Source organism: Phlebotomus argentipes, unplaced genomic scaffold (genome assembly GCF_947086385.1).
Source record: "Phlebotomus argentipes unplaced genomic scaffold, Phlebotomus argentipes genome assembly contig_75, whole genome shotgun sequence".
In the NCBI taxonomy this organism is placed as follows: Eukaryota; Metazoa; Arthropoda; class Insecta; order Diptera; family Psychodidae; genus Phlebotomus; species Phlebotomus argentipes.
This window is the reverse complement of record NW_026776170.1, coordinates 953416-977490: the sequence shown is the minus strand read 5'-3', so window position 1 is coordinate 977490 and position 24075 is coordinate 953416. Positions and strand designations below refer to the sequence as shown.

Below are 24075 nucleotides of genomic sequence, written 5' to 3'. Positions count from 1 at the left end.
CATATTCTTATGTGCGCTAAATAAATATACACTATTTTATTCCAACCTAATTTGGCTTATAGAAGTGGCCGTGAAAAGTGTGTAGACTGGGAAATTTGACGCCGCACCTAACCTGCCATTTGCATAATATTTTGTAAAAATATTGTCCAATTTTTATCAAAATCATACTTTAATAGCAAGAAATAGTTGTTAAAATCGATTTACCTTAAATGATTAAAAGTAGAGGTTAGAGAATGTGTTGCGTACCCTGACCAGAATATCCGGCCAGAAGCGACCGCGATCTCGCATATTTCGGCGGGTTTCCGTGGCCGTGCACGCTGACACGATAAGGGAGTGAAAACCACAGTGTAAATTATCACTACATTTCTTTATTCGAATAAAACTTGCCCATCAACGTGGACGGACTGAAAATCCGAGTTCAAGTGTCGGGAAAAGGTTCTGAAACTTCTCGGTACAGTTCCACTGGAGTGTTGGCGTCCCACCATTGGGCGGCGAAAAGATGACGCGAACTGGTGACTTACTTACTACTTACGTGGCTTCGACATCCCATTGAAGGACATAGCCTTCTCTATTAGAGGAGATATTCGAAACAAATTTTTGTTTTTCGGTGGCAGATTGTCAGTTTTCCGACCAACCATAAGTGGTTCTAACGTCCACCTTATATATATATAAGGTATATATATATATTGGTATATATATATATATATGTATATGTATATATATATATATATATATATATGTGTGTGTGTGTGTGTGTGTGTGTGTGTGTGTGTGTGGAACGGGAGTAGAGAGCAAGTCAATTCCAGAAAAGCGCATGTTTCAGCTGAAACATTCAACAGTAACCCATTTTGGCAACTATAATTTGCCATTGAAAGGCTTATTTTTTGCACTCTGCTGTCTTCAAACATTTGCAAGCGGTGGGATTCGAACACACGACTGTAGCATCAAGAGTCAAACGTATTGACCACTGAGCCACAGCCGCTCTGCGAACTGGTGAAGGGAGTTTAATAACGTTGCCTGCCTTCAGGCGAGGACAGTGGTAATATGGGAAAAAATATCGGATTCACAATACCACAGTAAAAAATCAACCGAATAAATCGAATTTTTCTTCACACTTGAACTTGTCGTGGGCCCTAATTGTTCATACGCCTAGATGACGCCTTATCCCATCTCCGCTTTATCTCTTGAATGAAGTCATTCCCTTTTCAGATGGAGTCAAGAACTTGGATGTCATTTTCAACAACTCCTTGGCTTGGTCTAATTATGCCTTCGAGATCTGCAGAAAAAGATCTTTCTCACTTTGCGAACGTTGCGGCGTCTCCAATATTTCACACCCATTGGCACTAGACTCCTGTTGATCCGAGCGCTTATAGTTTCCTTTTTCACCTATGTACCAAAGCTCTTCTTCTGCGATAGCACCCGCGATCAGTTGAGAAAGACATTTAATCCCTGGCTAAGATACGTTTATGGTCTACGTAGATTTGATAATGTCTCTCCTTATGAGAGTTCGATACTGGGCACGCCAATCTTGAGCTATATTGAAGGAAGTGCCGTTGATTTTATTTCGCTGCTTCTTTTTACCGGCTAGCCTGGTAATATCGTGGAGCTTTTGGCTGCCGGATCGTCTGTCAAGTCTTCCTCTTTTCAAATACATATATTGAGGAGTCGCATTCTCCACGATTCCTTCTTTGTTGAGGGAATTGTCTTATGAAATATGTTGCCGCGTGAGTGGAAGGGGGAGCTGATACTCCGAAGTACCGTCACAGCTCCTCGCATATACGTGCAAAATTCGCATAGATACATAACTATATATCTCATTGTTACTAAGCCTGTACACGAGAGGACAACTTGTCCTAATAACGAGAATAAATTATACTTATACTTGTTTCAAATGTTATTTCCTATAAATTCAGAAGCCTAATTTTTCTCAAAAATTTAAGGTCGTTTCAACAGTTTTTAAAATCTGAGAATTTTTTGTGTGATTCCGTTGCAGATGGCTTTGTTACATATAGATACGTAATTTTTTTGCTCATTCTCTTTTTCATTGCTTTTTAATGTGCCTATTTAAACTTTATGGATACAGTAAAAAACCATTTTCCTTCACTGGGATATGTCTATCATTTCACATAGAAAGGGCACCTTTAATGCAAACAACCAGTGCTATTGCTTTGTGACATCGCAGTTTTCTGATCAATCCTACGAAATAAATTCTTAAAGAGAGAGAAGTTCTATGTCAAAGATCTCTTCAATTTATTAGTCACTTTTTTTCAAAGATTTTTATATTACGAATAAGACATTTAAATGTCTATCTTATATTTTATAAAGGCTTTTGCCTTACATATTTCCCTTTTGCAAGCCAAGACACCCGGTTAAAAAAGTTTATCCAACCACTTATCTTTGGCCATCTATGAGATCACACTAAGGTTGTTTTGTTTTAAGAATTGCTTGAACGATTTCCTATTTATGCGAAACACCGAAAATGGTCAAGACTTTGTATGGAGAAATATGCGAAAACTGTATAATTATCTATGAAAAATTACCATAGTGCTCTGTGGTCGATTGACACGGTTTTTGAGCAGCTTTAGATTTCGGCTAATTCTAAGCGTAATATTTTTCACCAAAGTTACGTCCAATTACATTACATAATTCATAAAATCTTTATATAAATCTGTCCTAGCCATTTGAGTACGATTTTTCGTGATTCGTGTGAAAATTAGGCTAATATTTTGATAAAGATTACGTAAATGGCAAAATGATTGATAAAACTCTTATTTCTTAAGATTTAATTTTTTTTTAATTACATAAGCGTGTTTATTACATGAAAATTTTGTCGAAGCTAAGATGGCAAAAAATAAAATATTGAAAACTGATTATTTATTTATCTCGTTTTGGGACTGCGTCGAATGTAGGAATTACAGCTGCATCTTGGTGTCTTGCAGCAACATGCAGCTCTTATAGGTGGCCCAAATGCAACCTCTTGTCCAGTTTGTCATAAACTCTTCCTCGGCGGCGAAGCCCTCATGGAGCACATGAAACATACGCACAAGGATCCAAATGCCTCCGGAGTGGCCAGTAAGTATCTACAACGATCAGTTATCATCTTTCATGACAATATAATTTTGTGAAAATTTCGCTGTGTGAACATTTCGGCTTTCGCATTGACCATAAAAACCCAATTTTTCTGTTCGCTCATCACCCACTGACCCCTACTTAGCCAAGAGGCGAACCGCCAACCATCCTTGTCCTGTGTGTGGGAAACACTACGTCAATGAGGGTTCTCTAAGAAAACACCTGGCATGCCATCCGGAAACTTCACAACTCACCACCAGTCTGAGAATGTGGCCATGTTCTGTCTGCCAGGCAGTTTTCACCCATGAAGCGGGTTAGTATGATTCTAAATGTTGTTTTAATGAATTAAATATGTATAAAGTTTTGTAAATTTTTTTTTTACAGTTTTTTAAAGTACTGGTAATATATTAAGTAAAGATATTGCAAAACAAGTGTTTATTAGGAATATCAATTGAAAATTAATTCAAATTCATAATCTAATAATAATACGTGACTAACTTCATAAGAATATCCAGTAATTATATCCAATGATTTAAAATTACATTTATTAAATATTGCCATTTCACCCACTCACGTGCGACCATCATCTCCAATATTAGAATATATCGATTTTTGATTGTATGGTGAAAACACAGCATTTGTAATTTGTTCACGATCATCTCTTTCTTCCCCACGCGTATCGTGTATTTTCCTTCCTACTCGCACGGTGGCTGTCTAGACATGTCAGAATCGGTCGCTGACAGAGAACTAAACACCATCCATAAAATTCAATTAAAATGTACCACAAACGAAATCTGAAAATTTTGTTACGGCAATAAAAAAGTATAATAAGGACCCAAAAATATTATGTATTTATTATCATTTTTCATTACTGAGAATCATCTCATTCATATTTATTCAGATAATCCCACATGAGAAAGAGAAATTATACTCTGCCTAGATATCAAGATAACTGTGTGACTAGAGTGAGCGAGAGAAAGATAAGAATTTATCTCATTTTTTAATAATACCTATAACGAAAAAAGAAAACGTATAAGAATATACTAAAGAGAACTTAGGAAGCCTAAAAAATAAGTCAGATTTAGTAAGGTTAAGGTCCGGTGATTAGTCTGCGTGCACACGTTCATCGTCGCACAAAAGGGTGGTCTAGACCACGTAATATATTCTTGGTTAGCAATGGATTGATGCTAATATTACCCGATCTTTGGAAAATATAGAATCATTTGTCCGTTGTCATATATATGTGAAACATTGTAAAAGTTTGACAGTCCAGAAATTCAACTAAATGCGTTAAATAAGGTTATTGAAATTTAATGAAATATATCCGATATTATTTGCCAAGTTCTATCTGATTTATCAAGCATTTGCTCAGTAATACATAATGGGTGACTTAGGTTATTCAATCAATACGTTAAATATTGCTTTTTACTTCATGCGTACTTTATATACACTGACTCTATCGTTGCACTAGTTTAAATCAAAGCTGATCTTTGAATTTCTCTCAATTTAATTGAAAGAGATTCAGACCCATCGTCTGTAAGAACAAATGCACCTTACTGTCCCCCTGATTCCCAGAGAATTCGTGCCGTTCCTCGATCATTATGTTTTATTCAGTTGAGCTAGAAAAATCACTAATTTTCTGAACATTTCATTGCATTGTGGTCTCGGAAGGGAGAAGCAGCTCGGGTTTTTAAACACTGCCCTGCTCGTCAAACAATTGGTGGTCTCCACTCCAACAGAAGTATAAAACAAAGTTCTGATCTGTGATGCAGAATAAAGTTTAAGTTCTGAAAGAGATTTTTTTAGATTAAAATTTTTCGAATTGCATTTGAAAGGACGTGTTTAGAAAACGCCAAGTTTAGTTCTTAAGTAAGCTGGACCACGCAAAAAATTCGAGATTTTTTAGGGTTGATATAAACTAAAATACTACTTTGAAAACAACTTGACAATTCGATTCATCTGAAAAACAAAAAAATTTTTTTAAAGAACTAAAAAATTTTATATTCCAAATTAATGTTTCTAGCTGTAGTTACCTAATCTTCTACTTTTCTTTTAACTTTGGGATTTTGCAAAGCTTTTGAGCAAACCTAAAATTGTTACGAGAAAAGAAATGGGACCGAACTTTGACATATTAGAAATTGAAACAGTGACCATTGAATACCGATCGTTTTAAATATAGTGAATGTATATATGTTTTGCAGGATTACTTACACATATGGAGCACATGCGAATGGACCCTAAGCATCAATTTGCAGCACAATATGTACTTTCACGTGCAGCAGCAGAACGACGTGAGCGTGATACTTTACTAGCAGCCGCAGCAGCTGTATCAGCAGGCAACAGTGGTCTGTTAGCCATCGGCGGACAAAACTCAATGTGTCCTTCGCCAAGCGCACACTCCGACAGTAGTAGCGGTGGCGGTCGGTTGTCCTCTGCGGGTAGTGATGCAGGTGCGAGTTTGTTGAACAACAACAACAACAATTGCAGCAGTAAACTAACTGACATTTTGCGCGGAGCCAACAACGGGCACCTACAGCAATATAATGTCGACGAAATGCACGCCAATCGCATGGCTATGGTAGCAGCAGCAGCTATGCAGCCAGCAGACGCCGGTGCCGTACAAGCAGCCGTAGTAAATTTAGCTGCTGCTATGCGTTTGCAACCACAAGCAACGTCTCCAGCTGCGAATCATGGAGCCACAACGGCTCAACCACCTGCAGTTTCACCTGGTGATGATGAAACGGCCAATGCAGCCGCCCAAGCTGCTATGAATGCCATGCGTGTTTCAATGGCTGACAGTATGATGCGATCTTCTATTGGTGTAGATCCTATTCACCACCAAGTAAGCTGAATTTTACATACTTTGAAGATTTCCTACACATTCTCCTTCAAAGTTCACTGATATATTTGGTTGCTTTCTAAACAACTAAGATATGGTCTTAAAAAGCTAGAAAATTTCACGATTTTTTTTTTTGAAAAACCTGAAGCATTACTGCAATAAGAGGCGTAGACGAATTTTCTCGAATTGTATAATTAAACTTTCCAATCTACATTACAAACATGAATTTTGAAAGAAAATAGTTTACTCAAAAGAGAAGAGCTTTTTCAGAAGAACGCACAAATACACTCAATTAAACCTATGTGAAGGACTTAAGTGCTTCCCAGTACAATGAGATTTCGGCAAGAGCTGCGATAATACTTTATGGAGCACAATTCAACGCTAGTAAAAGTAGTGGGATTCCTCCTTCCAACACAGACAACAATTATTTGATCACGGCTATTTTTGATACTTATTGCAATACAACGTTTACGTTTGACGTACAGTGGAATCATTTGGAATTATTTTGTGCTTTTCATAAACTCTCACAAAATCCTAATGCCTCACACCAAAAAACATAAACGAAATCTATACTTTCCCGCTCTCTTTTATTATCTGTATTATTTTTTTATTATTAAAATTATGCTCATTTGAAATGATTTTGGAAGATATGAGAATAACTGCAATATTAAATTTTTGATTTTGCCTCTTAATCAGGGTCATCACCAGAGTCAAAACTCGCCTGAAGCAGCACTGCGGATACACCAAGCAGAAGCAATTTTAAGATCCCAGGCAGAAGCAGCACTACGGTTGGCCGTGAGTCAGGCTGCTGCTGTAGCAGCGTCTGGCTCCGGCGCTACCATCGGTTCCTCATCAAATGGTGCCACAACAAGTCTTAGCAACTTTCACCAAACACCAGCAGTATCAGCCACTCAGAGTACGCCTCTTCAACAACAAATGTCACCTGAGTTGAGTGATGCCCTTCGCTTGGAGCACGCCCTACGACTTGATCCACGTGCCCTCACCTTTACGCTGTCTAGTCATGTACAACAGGGTGGATCGCAGCAAGGTCCCCAGGCTTCCACCTCACACACATCCTGAAGCCCAGATGCCGTCGATGACGGCATCGTGTGTCTTCTCGGCAAGGATACATCCCATCACCACTCCCCCATCATGGGTGGCTTCTTTTAACGGTCGGGAGCACACGCAGCAATCAAAACTAATGATACATTCATGGTGTGACACAAAATTACTTTTAAAATGCCATCTATTCGTGTTAATATACAATCTTTTTTGTGAGATCATATGGTTGCCAAGATGGGGGACGTGGCTATAAGTATCCTAGATTGATTGGCAATATGAGACTGTATTGATCCATTAGCTAGTTATTCCTTCTTTCCTTTTAGACAAGTCTGTTCGGCTGGAGTTGGCAAAATGCATTTATCCTATTTATAATGAATTGAATATTTCACCTCTTGCCACAGTCAGTCTAATTTTCTTATATATTATTTGAAATACCCATATATACCAGTTATAATACGTTTTTTTAAATATTTTTTTAATTCTTTCTGTGATTGAGACTTTAGTCACACCAGGCATCCTTTAACCTTTTTATGTAAGTATAAAGAAAAAAAAGCTTATGTGATTTGAATGCAATCTGAAACTACATACAAGAGCACCAATTATTTTCTTTATAATAGTGGGTGTAAAGGATGAGTTTTTTTTACTTCCTTAATATATGTGAATTATATAATTTTTAGCAAAAAATATTATTTCCATTTGAAGAAAAAAATGTCTACTTTGATTAATAAGACAATATTAATTTTTAAAGTACGCTTTTGTTGTTGACCATTGTTCGGGAAGCTATACAAGAATACCTTATTCTTTATTTCTGTTCTTTATTAAAAGTGTCCATAATAATTATGGAAATTATATGCCAATGTGTATGAGTTACAAAACAGTGTAATAATGGCAAACAATTAAGAACAACTCATTTACTAATCAGGATCGATTTTCGTCATACCGTATGGTCTCAATGGTCATACATGGTTTGCCAAGATTAAATGGAATTACTTAGGTGAATACAAAATGAAAATTAATGATCGGTACTTTTTACTTTATTGATTGATTTATTCTTTTAATGCGTGTTGAATGTTTAAAATTATATTGCACTGTGACTATTCTGATTTCTAAGTTTTTTATCTTTGGATGTACATCTTCAAAAACAGTCTGATATTTTCAAGAATATTTTAGATAAATTTCAATGTTAGAAAACAAAACTTGATTTTGCTTCTATTTCTGAGATATTTTGAACCAAAAAAATACTTTGGTTTCAACCAGGTTAAAAAAAATTCAATAGCTTGTATTTTTTAGTTATTCTGTATAAATTTTATTACACCTGAATCAAAATTAGAGGAAAAAATGTTATGTTTTTTGTAATTAATTCATCAAAGATATTGCTATTTTCTGAGAAAATATAACAAGAACTTAATGAGTGGAATGGCTAACTGGAAAGGGTTTGAGCGATGTGGTTTGTAGTACTATATCTCCAACATGACACTATACAGTGTAGATAAATGTTCTATATGATATGGCCGTTTAAGTTTTTTTACACCCTTAATTATATAACATACTAGTTTAGTAAGCATAGATGTTCTACTTAGGACTAGAGTCTACTCTATTAGAGGAGTTATTCGAGAGAGGTTTGTTTTTACTTTTCCGACCAACCTTTAATGATTCTAAAATTCACATTTTAGTAAATCTTTGTGAGTGAGAACGTGAAAGACAATTTCAGAGAAGGGCATGTTTCTGTTCAAAAATTCAACAGTGATCATTTGGGTTGCTTTAATTGGCCATTGAATGGTAAATGTTTTATCGCACTCTACTATGATCAAACATTTTACCTGCAGTGAGACTTCATCACTTCATTATAGCAGCGAAAGCCAATATCTTTGAATTCTTTAAACAGTCTCGGTGGCCATGTAGACTAAACACACACATATAGGAATATATTGAACCTATAACATATAGGTTCGCTTGCTGTCATCTGTCTATGTATGATTTTCCTTCCTTGTTTCTTGTTCCTTGTATGAAAGGAAAAATAAATATCTAATCTAATATGGCATGCCCACTTCGAATGGTATGAGTTCGATAGTTGTCGACTGCTTTTACCAATCTTCTGATCAGCGCTCCCCTAAATTGTGTAGTGTAACGTGTACGTAGTGTTTAGAGAAAAGATTAGTCACCATGGTCGATTGAAAATCGCTCGTTTCCCACATAAATCACATATTTTGGCCAAAATAGAGGATTTTTCCTTAGTCCAGAAACTAATAAAATTTACAATATAGCCAGAGGACCCAGTGTCAAATATATTTGGTGAATTGTTTTCTTACATTATTTTTCATAACTTATTACCCATATATAATTTAAAAAAAAAGTACCGATCTAAAATTTTCTGCTACTCCTTTAATATCTGTTGTTATAAAATCCACATTGACTGAATGAAAAGTACACTCAATTTTAAAATTTATGATTATTTAAGGTGTTATTGCGCTGTTTTTTCTTCACGAAGCAATATTAGTATGATGAGATGAGAAGGTTGTATAAGATGTATAAAAATAAAGATTAGCCTTAGTTCTCCATCTTGTGTTGAGAGTTTAAAGAGAAATCCATTTTTATGAATTTTTTTTTTTCTAAACTTAGCATAACCACACCAGGCGAGCCTGACTCCCAAACACGAAATATCAATTTGTATTGACACCTAATACCAGAAATGGCGATAAGAAATTATAATGAAATTAAAAAAGGATGATAATCTTATTGATAGAACAGAAAAATATCGGGAAGATTCATGTGAGACGATATTAGTTTATTAAAGTGATGATGCAAAGAATATCGTGAGGACAAGCTGAAACAGAAGAGTGCATTACATTGATGATGAGAAAAACAATAACCTAATTTAGTAAGTAATGAAAAAGTGCAAAACATAATGGTGGAAATGAAATCGATAAGTAAAAAATTTTGTAAGACAGTATTAAAACAAATACATGCTAACACACAGTACACACACACACACACACACGCAAAACTATAATAGCCCAAATATAGTGAAAGAGTGGAAATCTTAATGTAACCAATAAAATTATTTCATTTGAATATCAATATGAAGTAAAAACTGTGCAATAATATGTTTTTAGTTGACATCAAATTAATATGTGTTTGTCATATGCTAAAGTGCGCGCTAAACTTGCAATAGCCCAGAAAATATTGATATTGATAATCAATTAAGGAGTGTGTTTGTTAGACATAAATATACGAGATGATGTAAAAGAATAAAGAAAAAAAACAAGAAATACACTGATTTAAATAGTGAGAACATGCAGATAAAAATATTATAAAAATAGAAAATTGAGATTTTAAGATGTTTTTCCATCAAAGTAGGAGCATCTTAATTCAAGCCCGATGAAAAATTTATAATATGCCGATTATGTGACTGAGTTGCAATAGCCCAGGAGAACTTCCATCTTTTCATCAGGTATACACAAAAACAAAACTGACAGTTACTGTCGATCACGTCTATCGATATCTTAGATTATAAGAGTAGTTGATACTTTAATAAAAGAGAAAAATCCAGCATACAATAACCCAAAAAGAACAAAACGGAGTATATACAAAATTGCTGTCAGTCAAGTTTTTCCCACATTTAAAAAGCAAAGTTGTACGTATATAGTGCTGTCTATAATTTAATTACAAATTTTTAATTTTATTTCAATTCCTTGAAGTAACAAATCTCTTCATGAAAAAATGTGTATCAACTGTCCCCTTTCCGTTTACTTACAGACAGTTCTGGTAATAATTACTTTATTTGCTTTCAAAATGAGAAAATTTGAAAATTATTCCGAAACTAAAAACATGTGATGACTTCAAAAACGATGTTAGTCAATTCCAATTTTTTACACGTAAGATTTTTTTTTATTATACTACGTGAAAAGTACAAAAACTGTTTCGCACTCGTAAATTAAATTTTGGATTGTGCTATATGCATACATGAATGTAAAATTAAAAATGTATTTAATTTTGGGGGTTCATAAAAAAAGCAACAAAATGACTCAAATGTTATATTTCCGTTTGTTTAAATTGGTTATCAAGAATTAAAAAATGTTATCCAGTTATTATAAAATCTAAAACCAATGAAAAGAATTGGAATAAACAAAATTCAATAACTTTTCCTTGACACACATTTGATTTTCTGATAAAATTAGCTTACAAAGTTTACCGAAGAGCAGAAGTTTGCTCGCTACTGGTTTCTTAAATGCTACTTTATAAATAGCACATGTTTCAAATAATTTCAATTCTTTAAGTGCTTTGTATTTCAATTAACAAAAAACTAAATATCGTCTCTATAGTGAAAGTATACAGGAAATGATATAATTTTTTCTTTAAGTAAAATTACATGAAACATAAGAAAATTCATTGACGGAAAATATCATAGTACGAAGTGAAAGAAAGAGCATAGATACAATTAATAATAATTCCAAATATAATATGTCTGAAACTTAATTATTACAATGAAACAACAAAAGAAGAGCTGAAAATGAAAAAAATAGCATTTAAAAAAATGTGAGTTACTTCTTTTTAAACATTTTTCTTTTGTTATATCCAAAAAACATGCAAGCATTTCTACTAAATTACACTAGTAAGCATCACATCTCATATAGTGCCATAGGTCAAAATATTTTCACACTGGAACTTTTTCCTCTTCATTGGCAATGAAATTATTTTTCACCAAAATTGTCCTGCATGATGTGGCATAATGTATCTTACCCCTTTTGAAGTGTTTAAAATGAGTTTAAAATGTGAACAACCAACCTGTCCAATTATATACCGCGAAGTCTTGACAGACTGGTTTCAATATATGACTTATGTGATGTGAATCCTTGCACCTAAAAGAGGTTTAAAGAAAAGGTCTAAAAGAAACACCTGGATTTTCTAGCAGCGATACTTCCAATTTCATGCTTAAAACTAGCGTATGATCTTATTTTAGAGTCACCTCTAAAACTTAAGTAAAACTTATTTCGAAAATTTTAACATAGCATTCACTATCGGCGTTCCTTTAATTTCAGTTTTTTAAGAAGCACTAATTTAAAGAATTGTTGCTGTGCAATATTTCATTGGAAAGCGCCATAACTTTTTTATTCAGGTAAATTCATTCTGGAAATATTATATTCTCAAATTTGTCTCGAACAACGGCGTTTTACACAATTCTAACTCTCAGTTATAGATTGGTGTATATTACAGCTAGTATGGATTATTTATTTACGATATTTCTGGGGCTACTGCATCCTTCATCATATCTGAAAGACGTTGATTTTTGTAATAATATTTTTTTACCGCGTGGGTTAATCTAGTAACTACACCGTAGAATTGATGTGACATTTATCACTTCCGGTAGATCACTACTACATTCACACTAACAATCCATTTTTATTGTCGGCATTCATTTCTCTATTTTAGTGATTTTTTCTTAATCCCACTACAATGTCCCAAATGTACACACAAAGGAAAGATAAAATGCCCACCGACTCCCTAGAACTTGTTCAAATACAAAAATGTAAAACGCAGTGGGTGCACGTGAAAAACAGCGCTGGCGTCGATACTCAGTGACAGAAACGATAATCCTCGAAAATGACAAATGATCAAATTGTAAACAAATTCGTATGTTCCATTGAACACCGAATGAAAAAAAAAACGCGTCTAGATTATGTATGCGGTATGGGTTGAATGGTAAAGTGGTCAGAAAGAATTCTGTCTCAGAACCGCGTGGAAAAATTTTTGCAAATCGATACGAAATTTGATGTTCTATTGGGAACTAAATTTTCATCAAAATAGCTATTGCCCGTAATCAAATCAAATACCATTAAATAGTTTATTTTAACAGGATATAAATCGATCCAAATTTCAGAGATGCTGATCGCATGATTGAAAAGATAACACCGTGAAAATGAAAGCTTACGGTAGGAATTTTGTAGAAATCACAAAACGCAACAAGAAAAGTTGTAATGTATTACGTATAATTTTTTCTATGTAATATATTGTCAAAATACGTAAGATATGTATTTTTGTGAAGTAATACACGTAATTCTGTCGAAACGATAATTCAAAGAACGTCTTAAAGCAATCTTCACCGGAAGGATCGGAACAAACTTTAGTGCCATACCACACAACGATAAAGTTAATGGCTGCGATAATACTTTAGCAAGCACTTCGATAATTTCCTCAGTTGAGCGCTATCGCATACTTAGGAAACGGGGAAAACCGATGATATTAGCAGCTCAAGTAATAAAAAAGAGATCGTTCTACTGTACATTGTGTGCAGGAAGAGAAGGAGAAAACAAAAATAACGTAAAATGCTAATTTAGTGATAGCTAATGCAAAAAATTGCATCATTACGAAGTACTCTATAGAAATTTTTCTCTCTAGCAGAATAAATCTGGGAATTTGAACGCAAATAATGCAATTTTGGTTGTCTTTTAAGCCCTTAAAGCCTTTGCATGTTTAACGGTCAGTAAGTATTTATTTGAGAACATGGAATGGACAACTTCTATTCACACATATATTGTCCGTACACGATGATTCGGAAGTCATTTTTCCTCTTTCTTTAGGTATAGATAATTGTGGGTGAATTGGTCAGTTTCTCTTTGCCACCAAGTGGTTTACTATCGTGATCCACACCCGTAGAACCCATTCTCTGGATTAGGTGTAGAGAATGCAAACTTATTACGTGAGGATGAATCGTCTCAGGAAAAGCTTTAAAAAATGCAAGTAATATGTCCTAAAACTCCTCTTTAGAATTGTGTTCATGGAACATTCATGCATATATATAAAGAGCAAATTAATTACGAAAGAAGCCCTTTTTGTCTCTCTGTTCTTCTTATTACGTTACGCGTGAAATGGATGAATAAGTTTTTTGGCTCTTACGATTTGAATATGAGGACACCTCTATAAATGTACTCAAACACTTAGAAACATTGGTCAATGCAGCTCTCTGTGTGTCTAGCGTCTAGAAACGTCTTTTGGTATATAGTCAATTAGAATCAGTTGATACACAACGCAGATATAATGAGGTTAGTGTTTTCACACGATTTAATTTACTGCATTTCGGTCGGATTTCGATCTTACAGTTATCGGAATATGAAAAGATGGCTTTGGATAATTCAGAAAATTTAAATCAAAGATCACTGAGTAGACAATAATGTAACGCCATAGCCAAAGTTGTGAGGAGCACATGCTGTAGAAAACAGGTTCCAAAATTCTATCAACGCGTTCAAAACAGTTAATCCCATATTACGCTTTGAAGGTTTATTTCAATTCGTGGTGACTTTCTCGTGCACAAAAATTTCTATTCGCTTCAGTCGACTGAATATTTTTTTTTACATAGTTGAGACTCATAAGTGCTGACAAACAGCGTCAGTGCACAAAATTTTAAGTGTGTGTTATAGCTAAGTTATGATAATTATTGTGTATGTTTTTCGCATGAGGAACAGGGATATAAAATGTGCCCAAAACAACATTAAATCCAATACAAAAAGCTATAATAGATTGTATTCATTTGAGATACCGGACTTGCTAAAAAAAAGATCAAAGCATAAACTCGAAATTGCCTTCATGGGCGTATGAATAATTTTTTAGAAACTGATTATCAGAAAGCTCAAATCACGAGCAGGGTTGCTCTTTATTTTCTATTCAGTTTCTTCGCAAATTTAATTCTTTAGTGCGAAATAAATAAATGTTTCAATTTTATAAGGGTAAATGCAATTTCCTAATGTAGTAATATTTTTAACGATAATTGTTAGAACATCGCAGACTTTAGATAAATAGACATTTTCTCAGAATCGATAACTTGCACATTTTCAAACGATAATTAAGGGACTGTGGTGGTAGATTAAACCTCTCTTTTTTGTTTTTGCCTTAAACATAACAATATTTTGTTGTATTTGTGCATTTTTTCATATCTTTAACATTTTTTCTACACCTATAAAATCTATTTACGACTGAATACTACTTGAATTATTGCAGATGGTAAATTTTACATACAGTTTCTCTCCCAAACAAAATAACAAATTAAGCACTTTCTCATATAAAAACACTACAGAGTCATCACAGTGTGTAGACAGGGGAAGAAATACAATGAAATATCAGAGCAAACTACATTGAAATTTGCTTGCGCCTTCTCAGCTCGCATTTGGAATATCTAGAATCGTGCTAATTATGGGTTTTATCTAAAAACTGGAACCATGAAAAATGTTATGACATTGCATTTGGTTTTATTGAATGTAGAAAACTTACTATCTTCAATTTAAACCTAATTCTTGTAGATGTAAAATTTTAATTTGAGAGTTAAAGCGTTACTTCGATAGCTTATCAGAATTTTTACGTTGAAATTCCAAACGAAATTTAACCATTTAACCATTAAATTTAAAGGAGCAGTTGGAACAGAATATGAAAAAACAATCAAACCCGTCATAACCCATTTGCATGTGGAACATAAGAGTCTGATTTTTGCATTTATCAATACATTCATGTCGTAATTTTCATCTTTAGGAATTGGAAGTATACGACTGGGACAATTTATTTTCAATATTTCCGTTTCAAATGTTTCATACTTTGAAACGAATTGTAAACTCATAAGAAAAATTGGCATAGTCATGAATAGATGCAAAATAAAAATTTAATCAAACACACATTTTATCCCAAAACTGCATTTTTTCTCTTTGTCATGCCAACTTAAAATTCAGGTGCAGAATTTACGTCTCAGACATATTTTACACCAAAAAGGCTGTTTATACTGATGGAACGAAAACCCGGATATCTCACTAAAGACATTTTATTATCATTTTTTATTCATTTCATTCCTTTTTGTTTTTCCTTAAGAACTTCGGCCGACTTGGACTCATACACATATGTTAAGCCAGTTCATAGATACATCCAGTTCCGTAAATACAAGAAACAGTCGTAGAGTTATGCAAGAGTTTTCCAAAGAGCCGTAAAATATTAAAATCGGATAAATAGAACCAAAGTTATGGCGTATTTTAAATTAAAATCGTAAACCGTCATAACTCCGGTTTTATTGCATCCACAAAAAACTATAACTTATCTTTAGAGACTTGCTGATTTGGACTACAACACACTAAAATTTTAAGAAAATTTATAATCTAGTTGCCGAGATACAGGCGTTCAAAAGTTGTTCAATATGGCGGCATTCGGTATGACATCACAGACTAATGGTGAATATGGCCTACTAAAGGGCGTTGAGACACGTCTTTTAGTGAAGAAATAATCGAAATCGGTTGATGAACAGCGGAGATATGGGCCAGTGAAGGTGTGAACTTTGATCTTCCATATCTCCGTTCCTAATGAATAGGGTCCCAATAGTAACGGTTCGTTGAAAAGGTCTTGACCTCAACTACAACATATTAAAATTTAAAGAAAATTTTTTGATTCCGTTTTCGAGTTATTCGTTTTCGAAATTTCGAAAATAGTTTTTTCGACTTTAGCGCTTCTAGCGGTGGTCCTATCAAGTTATGTTGTTCAGATGGGAGATGGCATTTTACGGAACCTTTCTAATGAATACAAAATCATTTCTATCGGTTAATGAAAATCGGAGCTATGGCCGTTTAAATTTTTGAAATTTGAACCCTTATATCTAAGGTCTGGAAGGTCCTAGGTTCTTCAATGACGGTTCGTTGGAAAAGTCTGTTCTGTGCCTGTCTGTCGTTCCCGACAGATAGGCACGAAAATCAAAAAAGTGTCCCCTTCCCATTTTCATCATATTTCCACATTTTACCGTTACCTGAGTCGATTGGAGTTGTTTTTGCGAGGTTCGATTTCATGCGCGATTACAGATATAAGCTGTGATGTATATCCCATCTAATAATAAAGGTTCTTGTAAATTCACTTAAAAATTTACGTGAGTTAGTAAAATTTTTGCCAATTTTTTTTTCTAACAATGAGATTTTCGGATTGAGCTATTTGTAAGAATATAATGAATGAAAGTGTGGGGGAATTGGACAGTGTCTGTATTGAAGAAATCAAATTACAAGTGTGCTTAGTATACTGACTAGTAGAAAACTCTAATCCATGTCAAGTTAAATTCATTTTAGATTCCGGAGTCATTTGAAATCCAATGCAGTGTAAACAGCCTCAAATGCTAGAAATGCTTTGCTTTGTGCATAAAATAACAACCGCAGATCTGACACTGCGATAAAAATATATTCATACTAAAAATTGTTATACTCATTTTAATGATTTTGATAAACATTTGCATTTAATCTGGTCATAATAAAGTTGCTAAATCCCTCTGGTGAAAAAATTTCGTGAAATAATTTGTGCAAGAATAAGCTCATTGACAATTTGTATTTTTTATGTTTGGTTATCCAATATGCTACATATGAACTGTTAAAACTGAACTTTTTATTTCTAATTGATACTGTTGAGAAAAGGCTCATTTAAAGTTAAGATATTAATAAATTCAATATAATGATTTTCCTGTCTTTACGCCAACCCGCATATTACATTTTCCATAATTGAAATAAAACAAATGCTATGAAGCATTTTACTATAGTGTACTCTGATACACAGGAACAGCGAAAAAAATTTAAATCAGCGTGGAAATGAGGAAATAAAAGATTTGCCATATCAACTTACAGTTTGAAAAGGATGTGTAAGAATTTAATGTACATGTACACTCATATATATATATATATATATATATATATGTACACTCGTATATAAGTATATGTACACTTATATATATATACATATATATATATATATATAACAGTTGATAGAAAGAGATTCAGGCAAGAACAAATATTACAAAAAAAAATTAAATAAGACGCAGAGAAGAACTAATAAAGAAAGAAAAAATTTTGTGGACAAACAGAGAAAAAGGAGAAACATATAAACATTATTTAAGTTGTAATTATTATATTTCAAATTAAGAAAATATAACTGACGCAGATGAGAATAATGAAAAACAACACTTTTTACTCTTTATGCGGAGCGCATAGAAAAAAGAAAAAAAACAACCACATAAACGACAGAGATGAATATATCTCATAGGTATAAAAAGTAAAATTAAACAAAAAACAGAAATAAAAAATGGAAAATATAATATTTACTATAAGTACTTAGTGTAGAAAATAAAGTTTATGAACAAGAACTAATATAAGAGTAATTGAAATAAATGTAGAGATTTCAAAATAAAACCCATCTTCTATCTAATTGTGCTGTTGTAAAAAACCCATCAGAAAGATCATTTTGGTGTAGATATATATATATATATATATATATATAACAAATTCATTAATCACACCGACCACAAATACACAGTTTCATGGCAATTCGGTGTTGTGTTTATTATAAATTATTAGTCTCTCTCTTCATATAAAATCAATTTCAAATCAATTTTTAATCGATTTAAAATTGAAATACAAAATATTGTGTATTGTTCAATCTTGTGAATTCTATGCTAAGATCGACATGCGGTTTTGACTAAAAGTCAAAAGTCTGCAATTGCGCAAAGGATTGATGGAGTTGTCAAATCGAACCCCCTACAACTCCGTCACAAATTTTTTGAAATCTAGAATTTTTGAAAACTAGAATTAAGGACCTATATGGGTTCAAGTGGCTCACAACTAAACGCGCGGACATCCAATATCCGCAGATTTTATGTATGAGCAATTCAACTCAGCAGCAGCTCGAGAGCGAGTAAGAAGCGGAATCTTATTGAACTCATCCGAGCTGTTCTACGACCTTTTTTCAAGAATGGTTCTCCACCGTCGGTGCACAGGCGAATGCTCCCTGTAAGGTTAGCTTCCCTTGCAGCTGTGTGAAGTAATAACTTCAGACAAGAGTTGCCGCCGTTGTGCATTTACCTGGATACTGCGCTTTGGACCAAATGATCAGCCTCTTCAATATATAAAGTGAAAATTATATTTACATATTAATTCAATTATTCAAAACTGGGATCATCTTTCTCTTCAAAAACAAATCCTATCCCAAATACTCGGATAAGGGCGAATACTGTGTTCGCTAATAAAGTATTGGAGCCACAATAATAGAAAAATGCAAAAATAATTTCCAAGAAAATGAAAACATGGAATGTGAATAATAAAGACAAGTTTTAAAAAAGCACAAAATAGAATTCCAATGTAACGCAATTACTTTTTAGTTACTTATACTTAAATTCAGCATTGAAATACTTGTTCTTTCCGCATTCTGCAGTAAGCAACCATTCTGTGGACCGCTCCGTGAAGTGCGAATCATATCAGTTCATTATCCTTACAAACACAAGATTCTCTTTTCTCGCATGCGAAATAAAGACTACATGCTTATAATGCACGATATTAATATTGCATTTTGTCATAAATTCAAGTAAAATACTCTTTAGAGTCCGACTGAAGTCGTTAAACACAAGAGTAGAAAGAATCTGTTATCATAGATCTATCGTTTAGACTTTTTTCCTGGACTGTAGCTACATATAATTCAAGATGATGATGTTTTGATAATGTTCTGGATATACATAATGTAATTGCGGTATATGATATGCAACTGACTAAAGTGAAGAACATAAACAGATTGAAGAGTAAGTAAATATTTCTGTTTTTTAAATTGATATATTTCTTTTTAATAATATTTAGACCTTACAATTGTTTTTACTATTTATTTGAAGAATGACAATATATAGATTTTGAATCACATACTGATCAACTCAAACTAAGAATTAAAATTTGTTAAAGTATGAAGAAAAACAAATACAATAATGATGAAGAAATCGCCTCCGTAATGCCCTCTTTGCACTAAAAGGCCGTCTCCGTTAAATTCAGTAATGCCCTCTTTATCTTCGTTAGGTCCTTTTTCTAATCTTCTGCACTCGGCAAACGCTTCTTTTCCATATCTTCAATATTTACATTAAATATTTTTGTGCGCCACTCAATACGCCAGAAGGCTAATGTCCCAAGTGCGCCTGCAACTGCAAGGATTGCAAGTTGAACACGCAAGCCCAAAACTGTGGAATAGGCAAAAGACATGGATGCTCCAAAACTTTGCACAAAACGAAAAAGTGCAAATGCATCCGCTGATTGGGCCGCGAAAACACTCGCTAGCATTGCAATGATCTGTGTATTGAAACAAGCGTCACCAAAGCCTAACAGGAATGCTGCTAATAATGCTATACTAATCGATGGTGGTACAAGTAGAGAAATAGTGTCAGTGTCCCCAAACACTGCCTTGTCGGGAAGATTTATAAGTGCACACACAAAGGCTACAGCGTGTGCCACGTATCCTATTAGTACGATGCCGTCACGACGCCATTTGGGACCAATTATTCCACATACCACACCTCCTAATACTTCACCCAGTCCTACACAGATACCTGAGAAAAAAGAATAATGAATTAGAAAATTTCACATTTGTCGACTTGGTTTTTTTTTTTAAAGAAAATACAGCACTTTGCTTCCGCAAATTGCATGAAAGCAACATTTTTATGCCTGTTTTACACTGTTATGTTTCGTGTCTTCTTTTTCTTTCGCCACACATTCCTTGCAGGCACTTGTAGAGTTTTGAAAAATACAGACTAGGACCCTAGGACGCGTCGAAGAAAAAAGGAAAAACACGAATCACACGACGTAAGGAAAGACACAAGTCTTCAATGCAAAATGATGTGTTTTTACGTTAAGATGTATAATTCACATTCTTTCTATACTGAAGACACGGAATTAGGGTATAAACAGACATGATTATTTTATTTTACGGACTACTCTCAAAGAATTAAATTGTTTTTTAACACTTCAACTAGTTTTTGATAAATTATACGATCAATAAGTAGAAACTAAAATAATTTGTAAAGGCTAGTAAATGGAATACCTTACCACTCAATCCAACAAGATGTTTAGCACCGAGACTTTTGGTAAATCCCACAGAAGGAGAGTAAACGCCGCTGAAGAAGGACAACTCGAGTCCGGTATAGAAAAAGGTAAAACTGAGAAATACCATGTGGGGAGTGATTAATAGTTCCAGGGCTCCTTTCATAATAGCAAGAGGATGTGCTGCCTGTTGAGATACACTATGAGATGGCAGTGTGAGTAATATAAAAACGCCCAACAGTGCCACTGCGACGAGTGTAGTAATTAGAAAACATCGTGTTGTGGCATCCACTTCAGTTTTGCCGCTGAATTCGTGCCAAACGAATGCATTCCCCATTAGCATGCTTCCTTGTAGCATAGCCCAGAATATTGCACTATTACGAGAGATTGTTGTAAGGCTGCTAGCACGTGATAAGTATACTCCTTGGCCATTCCACATAAGAGCGGCACCCAGGCCCAGCAAAGCACTACTAACATACAAAAGCCATGTTCTCGGAATTAGAAAAGATGCGGTGAAAGCACTGAAGCAAAAATAATATGATTAAATTCAAATAAAACAGGGGCGCAAAATTTCAACAAAAACTCACCAATATGTAAGAGAGCCGATAAGCATTGTGCTACGAGGTCCTATCAGTGTTACTACACTAGGTGCTATCCAGTTGCAAATTGCAAAGCTGCCGTATATGATAGCCAGACTGACGTATCCATCTCCAGAGAAGTCATTTGATTCGTGTGTAATACTGCTCAAAACAGTTTTCTGAACAGCGAAAGCGGACTTTTTCTTACAATTCACATAAAATAATTTGGGCATTCTTACCTCTATGTTACACATTGTCTGGAAGGCAGTAAAAATAAACATGAAGCTTATACCAAGCACTAGGATGCTCACGAGACCCCGATCCATGGCTGTGCACTTCTTTGAACACTGAGGGAAACAAAAATGTGCGACAGATAAAGCCAGATAAGCAGAACTTCGATTGACCCCATGATCCTCATTCATTGAAAAGTGGATCAAGTGGTGACTGAGTGTTGCACACTTTGAGAAAGTGGCCTACTGTAGAAGTAGGTGGGATCGTTGCGTACTTCAGTTAAGGTTTGAATATACAAACACTTCAACAGCAATCATTACCATAAACAATAACAATTATGAGATTCAACAAAATAGATCTCAGTCGATCTCGTCTAATAGTTCACTATCGTAAGGAACATGAACATTGTTGTGCACATCAATCGAATGAAATTTGTCCGCGCCTGAAGACAGGCAACGTTTTTTGAATTCCCGCCGCCGCTTAGACCAGTTTATGTCAGCATCTCACCGACCAATGACGGGATGCCAACACTGCAACGGGAGTGAGAAAAGAACTTGCTGGAATCTTTTCTCCACTCTTTTCCTCGGATTTCCAGCCCGTCCACATGGACGGGCAAGTTTAGTGAAAATAAAACCAGTGAATTTGTTAAATTTCCAAGTGTTTATCACTCCACCCTGTGACACCGTGTACGGCCACGGTCATCCAGTCGAGATCCAAAAGATCGCGGTCACTTCTGGCAGGATAGTCCGGTCAGGGGCCAAAGAAGACCCGTTCTAACCTATTTCTTCATTATTAAAGGTAAATCGGCTTTTACAAAATTTTCTCCAACAGAACACAAACGGGTTGTCAGATTATTGATGTAAAAATGGCGCAAACCTTTCTATCCTTTTCTTATTAGACTTATTTACGACGGACGTAGCATTGCCAAAATAACAAACACTATAAAGGCCCAACAGATACAACACTTGATGAATATTGTCAATGACCGCATTCACAGAAATTATCGGATAATATTAAAATCACAAAACATAATTAGACAATCACACCAACTAGATCACTGTAAGCCGAATACCACTAAGTATGGAACTCGAGGCCTCAGACTACCACAATGCTCTACAATAACTTTATATTCAATAATTCAGATTTAAGATCACAATTAATAAGCGACCGCCTAAAAGAGCTGGCATGAAATGATGAGTTCGATGAATCAAACAATTTCACATAATGTAGTATGTATAGAGCCAGTATCTAGATTTTTTCCTCATTGCCACCGTGTACACCCCTGCAACTTTTGTACTTATTTTAAGTGTAAAATCAACCTACTGGGTGCATATAGCCTCTAGTATTGTTTATTCTGTAAACAGGGGCATCAATTACAAATAAATAATAATAAATAAAATATTTACCTTTGTACTGATTCGTCTTGTGGACACTATAAACTTCGACGATTTCCAACGGTATTGGATCAAAATACAGGCACTAAACCATCGGCACTATTGAGTTGAAATATATTGTTTTTTTTTTCTTCTCAGGCTACTAAATCCAATATGATTAATTGTATTCCATTTTCTTATTGATCTCTGGTATTCAATGTGGTGAATTCTTACAATAACGACGTCTTCCTGTTATAACAGAGTGCAATAGTTGTCTCGGATTTGTATCCGAGATTGCTCATAAAATTACGGTTTTTTGTTTCGTTGATATACACAGGCTTAATTAATCGGAATTCAAATGAATACGAGATAGAGCTTATTTATATCGTGTCGGTTTAAATTCTGATGCGAGCTTTAAAAATAATTAGGAGAACAACACGGACAAATTGAGCAGGCTCAAAATTTGAAGTCGGCGCAATATAAACTGCCTCATTGAATGAAAAATCCTGAAATTCGTTGCGTCGATGTAAACAGCCCAATTGACAATTGGAGCCTTGAAGACTTTTGAACGACTCCAGAATAGTGTCGGACGAGATCGAAAAACTGAGTCGACCGAGTGGTGGAAAGTTATTTGTTAATATATCTAATTTCTATTTAAATATATCTATTCTAATTTACTGGGCACAAAATTGTTAAATACATACTATTGTTAGATTAAAAAAATAAAGCTAACTGGCTATGAACTGAGCCAGGTGCGTAAAATGTTCAGCTCGTGATTGTAATGAGATTAGTGTGGAAAGGAAATATTTCGGTTGACTTTAGGTGGAGATCGCATAATGCTTAAAAGAAAGTTGTAATGTTTTATATTTAATTCTTTTCCCACATCATATATTGTTGAAATGTATAAGATATGTATTTTTTCATGAAGTTACACATGTTAAAACACGTTCCTCTTCTGCTTAAACAATGATTCAATAACCGTCTTTACGTAATTTTCAATCCAAAAAAAATGAAAACAAAACATTTAAAATGGTGTGAAAATAAGGAAATTGCGCATTATACGTATCGATATCTGGAAGAAC

The 24075-nt window shown here is 34.4% G+C and overlaps 2 protein-coding genes across 3 annotated transcripts in view; one reads left to right on the top strand and one right to left on the bottom strand.

Annotated features, from left to right (window-relative positions):
- LOC132257082 (zinc finger and BTB domain-containing protein 24) overlaps nucleotides 1–18169 on the top strand; it is a 43561-nt gene extending 25392 nt beyond the window's left edge. Inside the window, exons 7-10 of the mRNA XM_059753810.1 lie at nucleotides 2910–3072; nucleotides 3215–3382; nucleotides 5271–5911; nucleotides 6605–18169. Coding sequence (XP_059609793.1) covers nucleotides 2910–3072; nucleotides 3215–3382; nucleotides 5271–5911; nucleotides 6605–6988 — 1356 coding nt within the window. The 3' untranslated portion in view covers nucleotides 6989–18169. The remainder of the gene's footprint in view (nucleotides 1–2909; nucleotides 3073–3214; nucleotides 3383–5270; nucleotides 5912–6604) is intronic.
- A 1213-nt stretch (nucleotides 18170–19382) lies between these two features.
- Nucleotides 19383–21790, bottom strand: LOC132257011 (UNC93-like protein MFSD11). Of its 2 annotated transcripts, XM_059753678.1 has the most exons (4): nucleotides 21629–21789; nucleotides 21399–21568; nucleotides 20818–21332; nucleotides 19383–20321 (listed from the first exon to the last, which is right to left on the bottom strand). In XM_059753678.1, the coding sequence occupies exons 1-4, from the start codon at nucleotides 21713–21715 to the stop codon at nucleotides 19807–19809; spliced, it is 1287 nt and encodes a 428-aa protein (XP_059609661.1). In that variant the 5' UTR covers nucleotides 21716–21789; the 3' UTR covers nucleotides 19383–19806. The 2 variants fall into 2 exon arrangements, with proteins under 2 accessions (XP_059609661.1, XP_059609660.1); XM_059753677.1 differs by having other exon boundaries at nucleotides 21399–21790.
- Nucleotides 21791–24075: the final 2285 nt, after the last annotated feature.

Excerpts from the sequence above, each read along its gene's own strand:
- LOC132257011 (XM_059753677.1), bottom strand. The coding sequence starts at position 21,715 with ATGGATCGGGGTCTCGTGAGCATCCTAGTGCTTGGTATAAGCTTCATG. Across the intron at positions 21,333-21,398 it reads ATCGGCTCTCTTACATATTG|TGCTTTCACCGCATCTTTTC; the intron begins GTGAGTTTTTGT and ends TTTTTGCTTCAG. Across the intron at positions 20,322-20,817 it reads ACATCTTGTTGGATTGAGTG|GTATCTGTGTAGGACTGGGT; the intron begins GTAAGGTATTCC and ends CTTTTTTCTCAG.